The sequence below is a fragment of the Lepidochelys olivacea genome (assembly GCF_965140295.1).
Source record: "Lepidochelys olivacea isolate rLepOli2 genome assembly, chromosome: 12".
Taxonomy (NCBI): Eukaryota; Metazoa; Chordata; order Testudines; family Cheloniidae; genus Lepidochelys; species Lepidochelys olivacea.
In genome coordinates this window covers 10,943,859-10,959,531 of record NC_140422.1, presented here as the reverse complement: position 1 = coordinate 10,959,531, position 15,673 = coordinate 10,943,859, and the positions used below count along the sequence as shown (strand labels likewise).

At 44.5% G+C, this 15,673-nt stretch overlaps 1 protein-coding gene and 1 pseudogene across 3 annotated transcripts; both read right to left on the bottom strand.

Moving 5' to 3' along the window:
• Positions 1–5,656: 5,656 nt before the first annotated feature.
• LOC311528899 (ferritin heavy chain A-like) lies at positions 5,657–10,315 on the bottom strand (annotated as a pseudogene). Its single transcript has 5 exons — positions 10,235–10,315; positions 8,169–8,258; positions 7,330–7,478; positions 6,338–6,463; positions 5,657–5,802 (listed from the first exon to the last, which is right to left on the bottom strand). The product of its transcript is annotated as a ferritin heavy chain A-like (transcript).
• A 1,488-nt stretch (positions 10,316–11,803) lies between these two features.
• On the bottom strand, positions 11,804–14,679 carry LOC311529033 (ferritin heavy chain A-like). Of its 2 annotated transcripts, none has more exons than XM_084644678.1 (4): positions 14,572–14,679; positions 13,847–13,993; positions 12,759–12,884; positions 11,804–12,062 (listed from the first exon to the last, which is right to left on the bottom strand). In XM_084644678.1, exons 1-4 carry the CDS (start codon positions 14,671–14,673, stop codon positions 11,907–11,909), a joined length of 531 nt encoding a protein of 176 aa, XP_084500804.1. In that variant the 5' UTR covers positions 14,674–14,679; the 3' UTR covers positions 11,804–11,906. The 2 variants fall into 2 exon arrangements, with proteins under 2 accessions (XP_084500804.1, XP_084500803.1); XM_084644677.1 differs by lacking the exon at positions 14,572–14,679 and adding an exon at positions 14,218–14,235.
• Between the last annotated feature and the right edge of the window lie 994 nt (positions 14,680–15,673).

Sequence of the window (15,673 nt, the reverse complement as noted above, 5' to 3'; positions counted from 1 at the left end):
GCTCTAGAGAATCTAGCGTGAAGCTTTGCAGAAAGGATGAAGAGATAATCCTCTGGAGAATGGATCCCTCCCCAGGCCAAAGCTGCAAATGGCTGATAACTGGAGAAATTATATTAGCACTTCCCCCTCCCCCCTTCCTTTTAGAGGTGGTACATAAAATCAAACCCTACTATGTGAACATTTGCTTTTTTAATACAATGAACTCCAGTGCTGTCCAGCTGAATTCAATAAGGTTCGTCCAAGATTTAGCCATGTGTCACAGGGGTCTCTTCTACTACATAAAATTAGCATCAGTCCACCATTACCCTCATACACTGCTATAGCTGCAGTTATTCTGGAGAGTATGATAGGCAAGAGAATATGAAGAAGAATCTAGATATTAGAATAGAGTGTCACAGGGCTATTCATGCTATCTAGCAGAATTAGGTGTTGTTCTTGGTTAGATGTGCCCTGCCCCTTCAAGTTAGTTGTTTGGGATGCTAGAGTAGGGCTAAAGCAGCTTCAGAGCCCTTTTGGAGGCAGACAGAAAGATGCTGTAGAATAGAGACCATTTCATTGCTTTTCATGGAGTTACAGTTTGACTGAATTTGAACCACTGGACAGAATTTGAATCACCTGCCACCTCTTTGATATTTTATTTCTTCACTGATTAATAGCAGCTAAAATAGAACTGTGGGAGGTGTTTCATTCATCTCTATATTTGTTTCCCTGCTGTATATGACAAGTCACAGATGGGCTAATCTCACTCCTCCAACCCTCCCCACCTCATAATCTGACCCAGCCTCTGTCCCCTTGCACTGAGTAGGACCACCTAGGGCTTCCTTTGTCCCCCTCCCAAAAAGAAGAGGTAGATCCTTCAGGTACAAGCTTGGGACAATTTAATACCAATTACTAGTTCAAAGGAACAGCTTAACCCAGGAGTATGGAATGTGGGCTGTATACATCACACCCTTCCAATAATATCTTCTCCCCCATGCTCAGTGTAGTATTTTCCCATAGAGTAAATCATTTTTCAGAGATTCCATACTAGTAAATCATTTGTCAGAGACTCCATTGAAACAGCACCACAGAGATGATATATTGTAGCTTATTCTCAGCATTGGATAGCCATTCATACAGAGTTTATATTCTGGATAACAATTTCCAATCTGCAGTTCAGCTGCTCTCAGGTGCCAAACTGGTACTCTCCCATGTTGTTCTGGGACACTTCCAGGTGCTTCAGGTTGGTGACATGGTCTCTCAGCTGCTTGATGGCCTTCACCTACTCCTGCAGGTAGTCAGACTCCAGGAAGTCACAGAGCTGCAGAAGCCAACAGGATGATTAGGGTGCATTGATTCCAACCTGTTCTCAATATGTAGCTCTGTGAAGCTAGTGTTAGACATATCAAGATTGACTTCAGTTGCTCTTTTATCACTGCATGGTGTGAAATCTCTACAGGGGGCTCCAAAAACTATAGCACTGGAGTATTTAGATGGAAATAAAACAGGGGAATTGGCTTCATAGATTCCTGGACAATAAGTGTCCCATTACCTCTATGCACCTTATTTGAAAGGGAATCAGTCACTCACTGGAATAGAAGATAAGTGACTTCTGCCCACTGAGCTTCCAAGCCAAGAAGCTGGTAGAGTCCCCACTATCAACATGACTATGTCTCAGATCAAGGAGCTACTAGTCACTTATTTGTGCACAAGTTGGGAGACAAGCAACGTATCACAGAATCCAGTTTGACATTCCATTTATAACATGCATAAATGCAAGGACAGGCAATCATGTCAGAAAATAACATGGCTTTCAACCCAGGAAACAGAATTCTGGAGAAGACAAGGGCTCATCCCTCCCATACAGGGCAGGGCATTCAATGAAGGAATTGCTCACATTAGTCCTGACCATACTCACATGAGGGTCATTCTTCTCAGTAGCCAGCTTGAGGAGGTCCACTAGGACCTGGTTCACTGCTTCCTCCAGCTGCAGGGCACATTGCAGAGCCTCTGGGCTGTTCCCCCATTCATCCTGCTCTGGCTTCTGTAATACCAGCCAGGAAAATGAATAAGGCCCTCAGTCATCTTAGATACTGCATATACTTGCATGGAGTGGAGGAAGGGTTAAGACTGAGTAAAACTCAAGGATGGGGGAAATCCCAAGTCAATCCTCATCCACTCATTTCTGCCAGCACTAGCCTCCCAATATTTAGGAGTTTCCTAGGCTTCTGTTATTGCTAGTCAGGACAGGCGGACTGATAGCCATATTACTACTTGACCACTAACCCAAAACCAACCATTCAGAACCTCTGGACATATTTAAGTGGAGCTATTTATATCTTAAGTTCTCTGCTCCACAAACACTTATTACTCTAAGGAGGTAAGCAAGTTAGGTGCCAAGAAAATTATATATGAGCAATTAGACCAATCATAAGAGAAGAGAAATTCTGAGATAGCTAGCCCACACATTCCCTCCATGCATTGTCTTTTCCTGGTACACAAAGACAAGCCTTCCCTAGAAGCTGCAGTTGTTCACTGGCTTTTTGTTTCTCACGCCGATATCCTGCAGGACAATGCATCCAGCTTTCTTGTTCTGGTATGTCAGAAACAACTCTGCATGCTCCTTCTGCTCATGTGACTGCTCCTTAAGGCACTTGGCCATGTGCCTCAGGGCCACATCACCACAGTCAAAGTAGTAAGACTGGGGGAAAACAGCGTAAACAATGTTTACTATCATGGGCTGCAGAGAGAAAGCTTCTGCATGTTAATTACATAGGCCCCTTCCTAAATGAATAGCCCTTTGTATTAGACACTATTTAGTAAGACAGGTTTCAGAGTAACAGCCGTGTTACTCTGTATTTGCAAAAAGAAAAGGAGTACTTGTGGCACTTTAGTAAGAGACAGCGTCTTTGCTAAATGGACAGATATCTATTTTACAAGTGGGGTGAACGTTAACAGAAGCAGAGTGAAATTAAATGAGTTGCCCCAACTCACATATCAGCCTATAGAAATGCTAGGCACTTGTGTTGGAAGAAGCTGGCAGTTTTATTCAGTATCTCTTTTTTAAAGGACTATGTTTAGTTTTCTGCAAACAAGCCATGCCCATCTAGAGTCAGGTATGAGTGAGTTATTTAAAGATCACATAGACACTGGTGCTTTAGGAAGGTAGAAATCTTCATCTTATCCCAGCCTTCTAGCCCAACCATCCTGGCTTCTGGAACTGCACGGATATTTTCTTTACTGCTAGAGAGTATGAACGCCATATTGTGTAGCTCCCTGAGAGGGAACAGCTTCTTATTGAACCATGGAGCAACTCCATCAGGAAACATTATTAGTCCACAGATATACAGGCTGGGTGGGCAGCACAAAGCAATGGCCAAGCCAGGCAGATGGGAATCCCCCTGGGCTTTTCCATTCATTTTGTTTCTATATAAAGTAGCATCATCACAGAAGAAACACGGACATGAAATACAACACAACACAGCATGCTTAGTGGAGTTGCCTTGCCCCGAAAGGATTTAAATCTCTGGGTACGTATACACTTTAAGTAGGGTGACCATGTTTCCCAAAGGGAAAACAGGACACCGCATGGGGCTGATCAAGTTGCTGAGAGCAAATGGGACAAATGCCCACTTTTGCCAAAAGAAGTCAGGACATCCAGGACAGGGCTTAAAAAAGGGACTGTCCCAGCCAAAGTGGGACATATGGTCACCCCAAGTCGGCGGTGTGATCCCTAGCTCAAAAAGACACCCTCGCACTAGTTCTCATTGCATAAGCACACTAAAAATAGAAAGTAGCCACAGCAGGTCAAGCAGCCAGAGCGGCTAGCCACCCCAAGTATATACCTTGTGTCCTGGACACACACACACTTACAGCAGCTAGTCCTCCCCCTGCACCATTTGCTCTGCTGCAGCTACATTCTATTTTTAACAGGCTAGCTCCAAGAGGTATGTCACCTCAAGCTGTAAATCACACCACCAGCCTGTAAATCCAAGTGGTGGCATACTCGTAGAGGGCTCTAGCTCTGCAGGGCGAGTGCCACAAAGTTAGTTTCTCTCAGATCCCATAACAAGGGCAGTTGTTTTTTTTTAAAAAAGTTAAGTTTCCCTTGTGTAATATAGTGTGTATATTACAGTTATTAGAAGCATGTGGGTGGCAAGATGAGTTGTGATATGAAGTACATCATGTCTAATACAGCACCTAGAGGATGCTGTAAGCAGAACTTCACTTTTGTTCTTCTCCCACCTAACCCTAAGTAGGGTGATCAGACAGCAAATGTGAAAAATCAGGATGGCGGTGGGGGGGAAAAATAGGAGCCTATGTAAGAAAAAGGCCCAAAAAAATCAGGGCTGTCCCTATAAAGGTCAGGACTTCTGTCACCCAACCCTAAGAGCTAGGAGATTAAGGCTCAAGAATGTGGTACTCTCAGTTGAGGAGGGAGGGCTGCAAGACAAAGATTGGTTGACAAGTAGACTGGGACCTTGTCTACCCCGAGACAAAATTAGTGTGAAGGATGCAGATGCAGGAGTTTAAAGCGTACTAGCTGCTCTGCACTGACTCGCTGCCTGGACTCACGTCACATTAAGCTTATTTAAGTGCTCATGCAGATAAGCCCATTGTTTGTAGCAAAATGGGGTATAAGTCTACCCCACACTAGTATGCCCCACCTCAAGTGTGGGTTGTCCTTATGGCTAGAAACTAGACATGCCCTAGTGCATTTTAATCTACACCCACATTACACAGACCTTACCCCAAACTAAGTGTTCATTTAGACAAGCAGGGTTTGCTTAATACACTTTGTACTAATATAATAGTGTCCACATGGAGAGCAAGTGCAAAGTTTCTCTTGTACATTAACTAGCTCAAGCTTCCCTCCACCCCCATATAGTGCAGTCCTTTGATTTATTGCCCCTTTTTCACTGTAGGTTTAGGTTTTTAAGTTAAGTGTTGCTCTTCGTTAGGCCTCCACTATCCCCGTAGAGTCACTTGTTCCTGTAGGCCCATACATCTCAGCAATAATCTAGGTTTTCAAAACTGCTAAATAGATCACACTTCATTGACTAGTTGAATTACATCATGATGGGATTCAAACTCTGACAGAGACTAAGTCAGCTCCCACCCCACCTCCCCTTAGAGATTTCACTGTCTCTCCAGTTTTAGAGACACCAGCTACGGCACAACCCTGGTTAGGATATTACATGAAGCACAAAGTATGATGCAACCTACCACTCACTCCCATCCAGCCTCAGCATATGCTGACCTAACATCTGAGCCTTGTCGTAGGTGGACAGGGCTTTCTGCTAGAAGAGCAAAGGGAAAGTTAGATCCTTCAGGCATAAACTTGGGTTAGAGGATGGCACAGTTTGCCATGAAAGAGGTCAGCATCTTTATGCAGTTCCTCAGGGGACACTTCACCCATGAGCATAGGATGTCTGAGGAATATCCTTAGACCACGCACTCCTGTACCATCCCCTCCCCACCTGACGATCTGCTCTCAGTATGTTCATTCCATACTCACTAATTATTTGTCAGCAAGATGCCTGTGGCCTCCTTCATCCCCACCCCAATTCAACAGCACAATACAGACTTTAATGGGTTAGTCAATTTTATTCTCAGAATTTAGATGGTCATTGATACAGCTTCTCTCTTCTGGAAGAGAGAGCCCGAAGTGGGTAGTTCAGCTGCTCTCCCCCAGGGTGTGCTTATCAAATAGGTACTCTCTCATGCCATTCTGAGGCACTTCAGGTTGGTGAGGTAGTCTCCCAGCTGCTTGATGGCCTTCACCTGCTCCTCCAGGTACTCAGACTCCAGGAAGTCACATAACTGCAGAAGCAGATAGGAGGTTTAGGGTATTAGATACACTTTTGCTCTCCAGTATTCAATACTGTGGATTTAGTGAGCCAGTGGTGGACATACATAGTTACACCAAGAGATGCTTTCACTGCTAGTTAGCGTGAAGCCTCCAGTGCTATGCAGTTTTGAACAGGCCTCCCTGAAGACTGTTTAGATTCTGGGAGTATGGATTTGCTTCACAGGTTTCAGGGCCATGAATCTGCTTCACTTGAGCAGATGTGATCACTCATCAGGCACATGGAAGCGAAACTGATTGAACAGAGCTACTGTTACCAGCATGACAATATCATTAGTAAAAGAGGCTACTCAGTTATTTGTGCACAGATTACGAGACAGGACATTAGACAGATATTTGTAGCACATTCCACTTATAACATCAACAAACTAACAAGAGCAGATATGTATACAGGTTTCAGACGTGCTTCACTAAAGGACTCACCCTCCCACACTGGGCAGCACATCCAAAGCAGAGGATAGTACATATGCTAGTCCTGACCATACTCACATGAGGGTCATTCTTCTCCATAGTCAGCTTGTGCAGGTCCAGCAGGGCTTGGTTCACAGTCTTCTCCAGCTGCAGGGCGCACTGCAGGGCCTCCAGGCTGTTCCCCCACTCATCCTGTTCTGGCTTCTGTAATATTAGCCAGGATAGCATAATAGATCCTCAACATTCTCAGAAGAATGACTTACATACAGACGTGGAGCAGATGATTATGAGAGCTGGGCAGGAAACAGTTTTCCCATCTCTTCAAACTTTCCAGTTCTGCACTTGTATGAAACTCTGACCATTTGAAATTTCATAAAACCCAAAGGGAGAGACCCAACCCAGAATAGCCTGTAGCCTGCTGGCTAGGGCACTTATCTGGAATGGGGAGCACTCAGCTCTGCCCAGTTTCTAGGGCCCAAAGACATTAGGCATCAGGATAATAGCTATTCTAAGTTGGGCTTGGTCTTTTGCTAGAAAGACCATTCTCACAAGTGTTTTGTCAAAAGCCATACCTTAAGAGTTCCCATTTCAATCACTTTTCAATGAAAGCCCACTTTGAACAAACAACCTAATGTGGCAAAGTATTTTAAAAAAAAATCACACATTTCCTTTGGTCATGCCTGCCAATACTAATCTCTCAAGGCTTAAGTGTTTTCTAGTCAGCATGCATCATCCATTACCACTGATCAATAGCACGGCTATATTACTTCACCGCTAACCCCAAGCCTACCATTCACAGCTCAGACATTTAAGTAGAGCGGTTAGGAATTTAAATCCTGTGCTCTGGAAACAGTTTTACTCCTATGGCACTAAATAATAAGGTCAAGTTAGGTCCTTAGACTTCAAATTTGACTTGCTTATGTAGCAAAGCTCTATGGGAAATGCCTCTTAAGAGTCCCATCTCTACAGCCGCCTCATTTTCTCTTCACATAGCTGGAGAACTCCATTCCTACTAGAGACTCCATTCCACTGACCTCCCACCATGCATGGTTAGTGACTTAGTTGCTCACCTTGATGTCCTGCAGGACAACGCCCCCCCCCCTCGCTTGTTTTGGTAGGTCAGAAACCTCTTTGTATGCTCCCTTTCCTCATAGGACTACTCCTTCAGGAACTGGGCCATGTGCCTCAGGGCAACATCATCACGCTCAAAGTAGTAGGACTAGGGAGACAAGGAAAGCAGTGGTGATGATTTAGGCTATTTGGATTGTGGTGGCACCAGGAGGCCCCAGCTGAGATCAGGGCTTCATTACAGGATGTACGGTATATCAAAACACCTTCGTGCCTCAGGGAGTTTGATATGCAGCTGCATAAGACCTACATGGAATAACATTTTACATGTAAAGAAGTAAGGAACTGAGACACAAGGAGCTTAAGGACAGAGTTTTCTGAAGTACTTGTGCCTCTGGCAGTTGAGTCCCAGAAATGAATATCAGTGGGATTTACAGGTTTCAGAAGATTTGCCTTAAAAATGTCCCTCTTAAGTATCACCAGCTTCCTGTGTTGGACAACCAGAAACTGAACTCACCTTAACACATTGCATTGGTACTTGAGCTTAGTGATATCTTTAATCTAGGTCACTCTTCAAATAGTGAGAGCTAAACATCTCTTTCCCCGTTTCAGGCCTCTCATAATTTCCCCCAAGCTTCCTATTAGCTCCACACTAGTAGTTACATAATCACAAAAACTCATCTTTACAAGTGTATGTAACACTGTAGTTTCTAAGGACATTCTACACAACTGGGATTTCTCATAGATGGCTTTAAAAACTCAACAGCCTTAGATTTCTACTAACACCTGAGGGCTAACATACAATGAAATAGCACGGTGTTTTTGTAAGACAGGCACTCACCATGGACAAATAGACATAGCTAGCATACAGCTCCATATTTGCCATGCAGTTAATCGCAGCCTCACACTCCGAATAAAAGTTCTGACGCACCTAGGACTCCATCACTACCTGTGGGGTTGAACAAGAAAGGGGCTATAGCAAAAATCTGTAACAATAACAAACACAATCTGAGCAGAAGCACAAGGCAGATATAGACCTTTCCTAGGCACAGCTGGCATTAATACTGTTCAGAATAGGATGTGGCTGTGACTGGCAGCTGCTGCCCATTAGAAAGTCCCTTCTTCACCAAGCCATTGCAGATGGGTGTGTTAATGAATTTCACCAGTGAATGGGTGTCAGCCATATGACATCTCCAGTTAAAACCACACCTCTGACAAGAGCTGGGGAGAGGGTTAGTGATATAGAATGCTCCGGCAACTGGACATTCAGCTCAGGGTGGGGCTTGTTTTGTTTCCTGGTACAAGTTATTTTGTGTTCCACTGTGTACAAACAAATCTGGTTTCTCACACTGCCCTGTAGGGATCAGAAGACACAGAAAATGGGGTGGGGGGTGATAGATAGGTACCAAATGTATCATGTCCAAATGTCACTTACTCTAATCCAGGGGTTCTCAGACTGGGGGTTGTGACCCCTCAGGGGGTAGCAAGGTTATTACATGAGAAAGGGAGGGTCTCCTGAGCTGTCAGCCTCCATCCCAATCCACACTTCACCTCCAGCATTTATAATAGTGTTAAATATAAAAAAAGTGTTTTTAATTTATCAGAGGGATCACACTCAGAGGCTTGCTGTGCAAAAGGGGTCACCAGTACAAAAGTTTGAGAACCATTGCTCTAATCCCTACTGAGGTATTTCAGAGGTCTTTACATACTAGAAGGTTGGCCTACTGTAGGAGTTCTCCCCCAAAGCATTCATCTCTCTCTATTGAATCCCACCATCTGCCATAGCAGAGGCTGGAGCATGGATATATCAGATTAACAGTGACAGAGACAAAGACATTAAACTAGACAGCTGATTCATTGCACTTACAGTCAGTGAAAACAGGGTGTCAATAGGTACATGTCCATTTCTGTTGGTGGTTCTCCCCTTTGACCTGGGAGATTCCCACACACCCAGCTCTCTTATTTATTCACCAATGGGGCAAAATATACTCTGTTCCGAATAGGAAGAAATGTTAGAGTCTATGCCTCCCTCCTTCCAGCTGATCTTGTAACGCACACACATACACCACCCTTATTAAAATGTATTTATTGCTTTGGGGAAAGGACCCAGCTCTGTCAATAATCAGTAATTGACGTACACAGCTCATTTAAAGCCACACTCTCCACTCAGGTATTTGTCTCTTGTTAGCAGAGCAGGGCTGTCTCATAGGAAACAGCTGAAAATATTGTCTGGCCAGAAATCTAAAAGGTCCACTTTCCCTCAAACCTTTCTCAGTTTTGCAGAATGTGGCTTGTTCCAGCAACGGAGATGTATTATCACTGTAATCCACGCAGGCACCTTGTCCAGAGTGCACATGCACATAAACCACAAACGTAAACCAAGTCATTGTTATACCTGGTCTTCTTATCAAACCTTTTCAATTCTAGGAGACAAGCTCTGGCAGGTAGGAAACTGGCCGTGTGTGCACACTCCACAGAGAAGAAGCTCATTGAAAGAACGTTTAGGTACCAGTACAACCTGAGCCTATACAGAAGGAGGAAAGTATATGAAATTGCTCAGGTGGGAACGTTATGCATTATAGCAAAGACATTAACTGGCTTGTCCCTGCTGCTTGTTCCCAAAGAGTTGTCTGTTTAATAATAGCACGCAATTTTCAACCTTGTATAACTAGCACCAATTTAATACCATACAAAAAGCTAAAAGGAACCTCCTGTGTTGTCATTCATTTATTCAAATTTATGCCTAAAGTGCATATTAAAACTGAATCTCCCTCACCCTACTACTGTAGCAATAGGTCATACAAAAAGTTGGCCTCCTATGCCATCTTCCCACCTAAAAATATAGCTGCAGATCCAACAAAATGACAGGGAGAAGAAAAATAAGATCAATATGATGATATTTTCTACCATAGCAAGCAGATGTGCCATACTTCCATTCTTAGAGTCATGCTTAGGTTGAGTCTCAGCCAGGTAGCCTTCATCCTCCATGCCCCATTCTTTCACACCCTGTCATAGCTTCTCCATTGCTGTTTCGGAGGCAGAAGAGCTCAATGTCACCTAGGTTAATTGACTATTAGCCACTTTATATCTCTGTCTGTCTAACAGACCCATATGCATGCTGAACATGAGCTAGGAGCCCTCTGAGCAGATGAAAGGTACCCCTCTAAGCTAGGGAATTACTATACCCATTTCACCAAAGGGGAGCTAAGGCACATGGCAGGTTAAGTAACTTGACCAAGGTCATAAGGGAATTCTACAGCTGAACCAAGTCCCAGTCCTGTGTCTTCTCAACTAGATCATCCCTCCTACCCAAGGTGCTCACTAACACTTGATGTTGAGCTATGTCAATGATAACAATACCCCTCTCAGAATGAGCACAGGCTTCTGTCAGAAGCCAAATCATCCACCTGCTTGATGGCTATTGTCTGTTAAGTTGCCCACATGCGGCCTGCTGGAAGCATTTGAATTGTCTATAGAGAAGAGGTTGAGTTTCAGCTGTGTGACATAGCACACAGAGTAGACTAGAGATGAAGTCAATATGGGGTGGATGGGAGAAGCCCATGACACATACACTAGGCCCAAGGTGTGTATGCATGCATTACCTGTTCCCCAGTCTCTGGCTAGGTTATGCCTTGTTCTAGCAATCTTACTGTAGGATTGTAGTGTTTATTCTCTGCTTCCAGAATGCAGACAGTGAGTAATTCAAAGAGAATGGCCTCCATAGAAAGCTTAGACTACCCACATGTCTGAGCCTACAAACTTCCAGAAGACTGAAGGTTTAACTTGCTCATATCCACACTAAAGAACAAAGGATATTTTGATGACACTTCCCCCATCCCCAGTTCTGTTGCTGAATGAGCCAGGCTCAATTTCAGCTCCTTGTTACATGGCTTTGGTCATCTTCAGTGCTGCAGAAGCCAACTAACTGGGATGTAGGCAAAAAAACATCAAATAGCAACTCTGTTCTCTAGCTTGTCCTAAATTGGTACCATATTTGTGTGTTTGCTTTTCCACTCTGGACTTAGAGTGGAAAGTGAAGACCCTCATTGAAGATGCTACCAAAAGCACCCTGGGGTGGGGGGGGCGCAGCAGGGCAAAACAAGACAAATAGGAGGCTATCCCAATATGGTTTAATGATTTAGTTCTGTAATTGATTCAGTGCAGTATGCTGGCCTATGTGTGCTTTAGGCAGGAAAAAACGTAAGCCTGTCTTATGGCTATTTCCATAAGAAACTGTACCTGAAGTCTTAGTGATGCATCATCTCCGTTTGTTTTGATGCCTGCCTCTTGTGTGGCAAGGATGAGACAATGTTTCCTTCTTCTCCAAGCTTTTTAGCAAGTCTACCCAGCAACCATGACACTATCTTGTAGGGAGTCATACTCCATGACTCCCAAAATGCTCCCTGTTCATGAGAATCATCTTCCTACAGGAATGAGACTAGAACAAATAAAAGTAGAAACCAAGTTGCTGGACAAATAGCACATTTTATTTTGAGGCCATGCAGATATTGTAACTCACAAGCAGCTGTAATAGACAAGAGATCAGGGCTGCACTCTTGACAGCTTCAGAGCTTGGAGCTCAGCTGCTCTCCCCCAGGGTGAGCTTGTCGAACAGGTACTCTCCCATGCTGTTCTGGGGCACTTCCAGGCGCTTCAGGTTGGTGAGGTGGTCTCCCAGCTGCTTGATGGTCTTCACCTGCTCCTCCAGGTACTCAGTCTCCAGGAAGTCACAGAGCTGCAGGGAAACAGGGAGGGCTAGAATGGACTTCCTCCTGCTCAGATATACAGCACAGCATGGTTTTATGGAGTTGCCAGCTATGCACCAAGCTGCAATGCCATAGACAGCTAGTTGTAGTCAAACTTTCTCAGTCCCCCAGATGCTCTTCTCATGCTAGTCCCTGAAAGTCTGGGGAGGGAGGCTCAAGAGGGCATTCTGCAGACATTTAGTGCCTACTTACTGAGACAAGCCAACAAGTAGGCACTCATGCTACAGTGGCGGCTCACTCCAGGAGAAACCTTGATCTATGGCTTCCCCCACCCCATCCTAGGGATTTTGTATGGGAAATAGCTATACAAGACAGCTTTGTCACCCTCCCTTAATTTGTAGCTATAGGGACCAGTCATTTCCTGACTTGATCTTGTGACCCTGCCCTCCCAAAACATTGTCTGGCTTATTCTTTTACAGTAGGTTGGGATAGTTGCTATTTGCTTATTTGTATCCATAAGAACCAGAGGGTGTAGAGGGAGACCTTCTATCATGGGTATGTTAGACCAATTCACTTTTGATGCCCTGACCACAGAAGTCAGACACTCCCTAGTTTTAGAGAGGTCTGGGATCTGCAGAGGCCAGCTAATGAGGATTCTAGACCATGTCAACGTAGTATTGAAACTACCACCACTCATGAAGAGCTATTCGCTTCTCTTTACTCACATGAGGGTCATTCTGCTCTGTAGCCAGCTTGTGCAGGTCCAGCAGGGCCTGGTTCACAGTCTTCTCCAGCTGCAGGGCACACTGCAGGGCCTCCAGGCTGTTCCCCCACTCATCCCGCTCTGGCTTCTGTGCAAGAGAGTAATATTCAGTCTGGTCCTGCCTCTCCAATTGCATTCTCATTTATCCAAAATACTATTATCTGCACCTCTAAATTATCCAGATCCCTTCCTTGTTCCCCCATCTGTCTTATGCTGGTGACTAGAAAGGAATTTGGATAATGCATAGGTTCAGACAAGAGAGCAGAGACCCTTAACCAGGACTGTGAGGGCCATAACTAATCCCCAGCTGCATGCAAGGCCACCCTGCTGCTGAATGGCTCATGCCCCCTTGATTATCTGATCTCCCAATGATCCAAATAGTCCTCAATGCTATTGGATAATCAGTATATAGCTAAAGTCTTAATTCACTGGCATATGTTGTATTAAAAAAGGTTTCCCCACCCTACCCTCAAGTATAGGGAAAGCAAACTGTAGCTAAAACACAGGGGAAGGGGAAGAGATTGTGTGGAAGCAGGAAAGGGAAGAGGATGGACAAAGTTCTGTGAATTATTATAATACCAGCTAGAGTGCTCACAAAAATCTCTAGTACAAGGGGTGGTGTAGACCACAGTGAATGAAGGCTAGGGCTAGAATTACAGAGAGTTTTACAGATACCTGGACAAAAGGTACACATCTTGTGCTCCTGATCCATAGGCCTCAGAGAGAGCACCCTCAATAGATGAGAATACCTAACTTATGCAGTACTTAACAGATCTCAAAGCACATTACAAGGAAGTTATCCCCATTTCACAGATGGGGAAATTGAGGCACAAGAAGTAGTGACTTGCTAAAGGTCATCCACCCTGGGAATAACAAAACCAGGAATAGAACCCAGGTTGCCCGAGTCCCATTCATTAAGCCCTACTACTCTACATTTTATTCTTGCAGGGCCAGTGAGTCATGTTTATGCTATGGAAAAAAGTTACTTGGCAGCAGAATTTAGGGCAGCCATGTGATCCCTCAGAACCTCCCCTTGGATTTGTTTCTCACCTTGATGTCCTGCAGGACAATGCGCCCCCCTCGCTTGTTCTGGTATATCAGGAACTTCTCTGCATGCTCCCTCTCCTCCTGGGACTGCTCTGTCAGGAACTGGACCACATGCCTCAGGGCCACATCATCACGGTCAAAGTAATAAGACTAAGGAAAGTGTAAAATATTAACAAAGACATCTGTCATGTGATAAGGATAAAAACTTAACAGAAAAACAGTTTCTTCTAATGTGCAATAGAGAACCTCACTCTGAGGAAAGAGATCCCATCTCACTCTTCCTCTGTGAAGAAGGCTATACACAGAAACTCAAGCATCTCTTACCTATTGACAGTAGAGTACCTACATATGCAAATGAAGGCCTCCCCACTTACCCAACCAAGAAGCATTACTATCATACGCCTGATAGTGTTGACATAGGGACCTCAGATTGTGAGCGAGTGTTGGTAGCTCTTCCTTTGTCTGTAATAGATTTGCTGCATGGGCAATGGCCTGTTCTTGCCACCTTATACCCATGACTTAACACTAATGGGTGCCTCTCAGTTCTCAGGAGAGGCCATAGTCACTTTTTCCCCTATTTGTTACATAGTTTTGTAAGTCTTTTTTTTTTTTAAATTCACCATGGTTCATTTACTCAGTTACAAACAGTTACCTTAATAGGTCTATAAAGGACATTTCTGTCTGCTTTCTAACAGCCTTAGCCTCTGAAGAACAGAGGCAACACTCACCATGGACAGATAGACATAGCTGGCATACAGCTCCAGGTTCACCAGGTGGTTCACAGCAGCCTCACAGTCAGCATGGAAATTTTGGCGCACCTGGGACTCCATTCCTCTGCTTGAAAAGTTTTTGCAGTATAGTGTGATCAATAAGCTAAAGCTTAGAGCAACTTCTCTTCAGGCACTACTGCACAAAACCCACAACTCCTCACCCACAAACACCTGTTTCCCCTCTAGCTGCTATTAATAGTGTTCAAAGCCAGGTATGGGTGTGAATGACAGCTGTGGCTGCCCAATGGAAACACCCTTCCTCACCAAGGAACCAGGTGGGGCTGTAGGTGAGGCTATTTCTCAGTTTCCACAGGTAACGTGACCTGGCCAATTAGCAGAATGACCCTGAAGCCTAGGCTGGCCAGATAGGGAAGACAAATGAGGAAAGTTCAACAGACACATCCAGTTTCCCAATAGCTCTGTAAGGAAGGGAAAAGAGGAGTAGTGGGGGGTGTTTGGAGGACAGACACTGATGATGATAGTGGCCAGATAAGTACCTAGATACTTAGCTTAGGGATATACCTTAAATTAGACAAAATGCTCTGTGGAGTGCACATCTTTCCTATGACATCTCCAAAGGGGGGCATGAGCCCTTCTGCTATCTGAAATGTTACCTAGCACAGCTGGTGTTCTATGGAGAACATGGAAAGGACCTTGAGGTTTATCATAAGATAGGGCATGGGAGGAAAAATCAAGATCAGGAAGGTCACAGCAGCAAGGACTGTGCTTTTCTTTATGTTTTTACAGAACCTAGCACATTGAGGGTATTACCAGAAATGAATAAACAACAACAAAAAATATAACCTGGACAAAGGGGAAAACCTGGAGCCCCAGAGACCCCAGGAGAGAGTGAGGCACCTGAGGGGAGCCAGCAGCCACGTGGTGCATAGCAGCTGGGGCATCTGAGAGTTGGCAACAATGGTCACAGAAACAGAAAGCCAAAGGTAAAGCTGGACACAATTCATAATACGGTATTACACTGGAAGTTGTCAATGACAATCGAGGGTTTGTAGTGGCCAACCGCAGCATGTTGTTTCATGATTACATTTCCGGTTGATGG

Excerpts from the sequence above, each read along its gene's own strand:
- LOC311529033 (XM_084644678.1), bottom strand. The coding sequence starts at position 14,673 with ATGGAGTCCCAGGTGCGCCAAAATTTCCATGCTGACTGTGAGGCTGCT. Across the intron at positions 13,994-14,571 it reads GCTATGTCTATCTGTCCATG|TCTTATTACTTTGACCGTGA; the intron begins GTGAGTGTTGCC and ends CACTTTCCTTAG. Across the intron at positions 12,063-12,758 it reads CAGAGCAGAATGACCCTCAT|CTCTGTGACTTCCTGGAGAC; the intron begins GTGAGTAAAGAG and ends GTTTCCCTGCAG.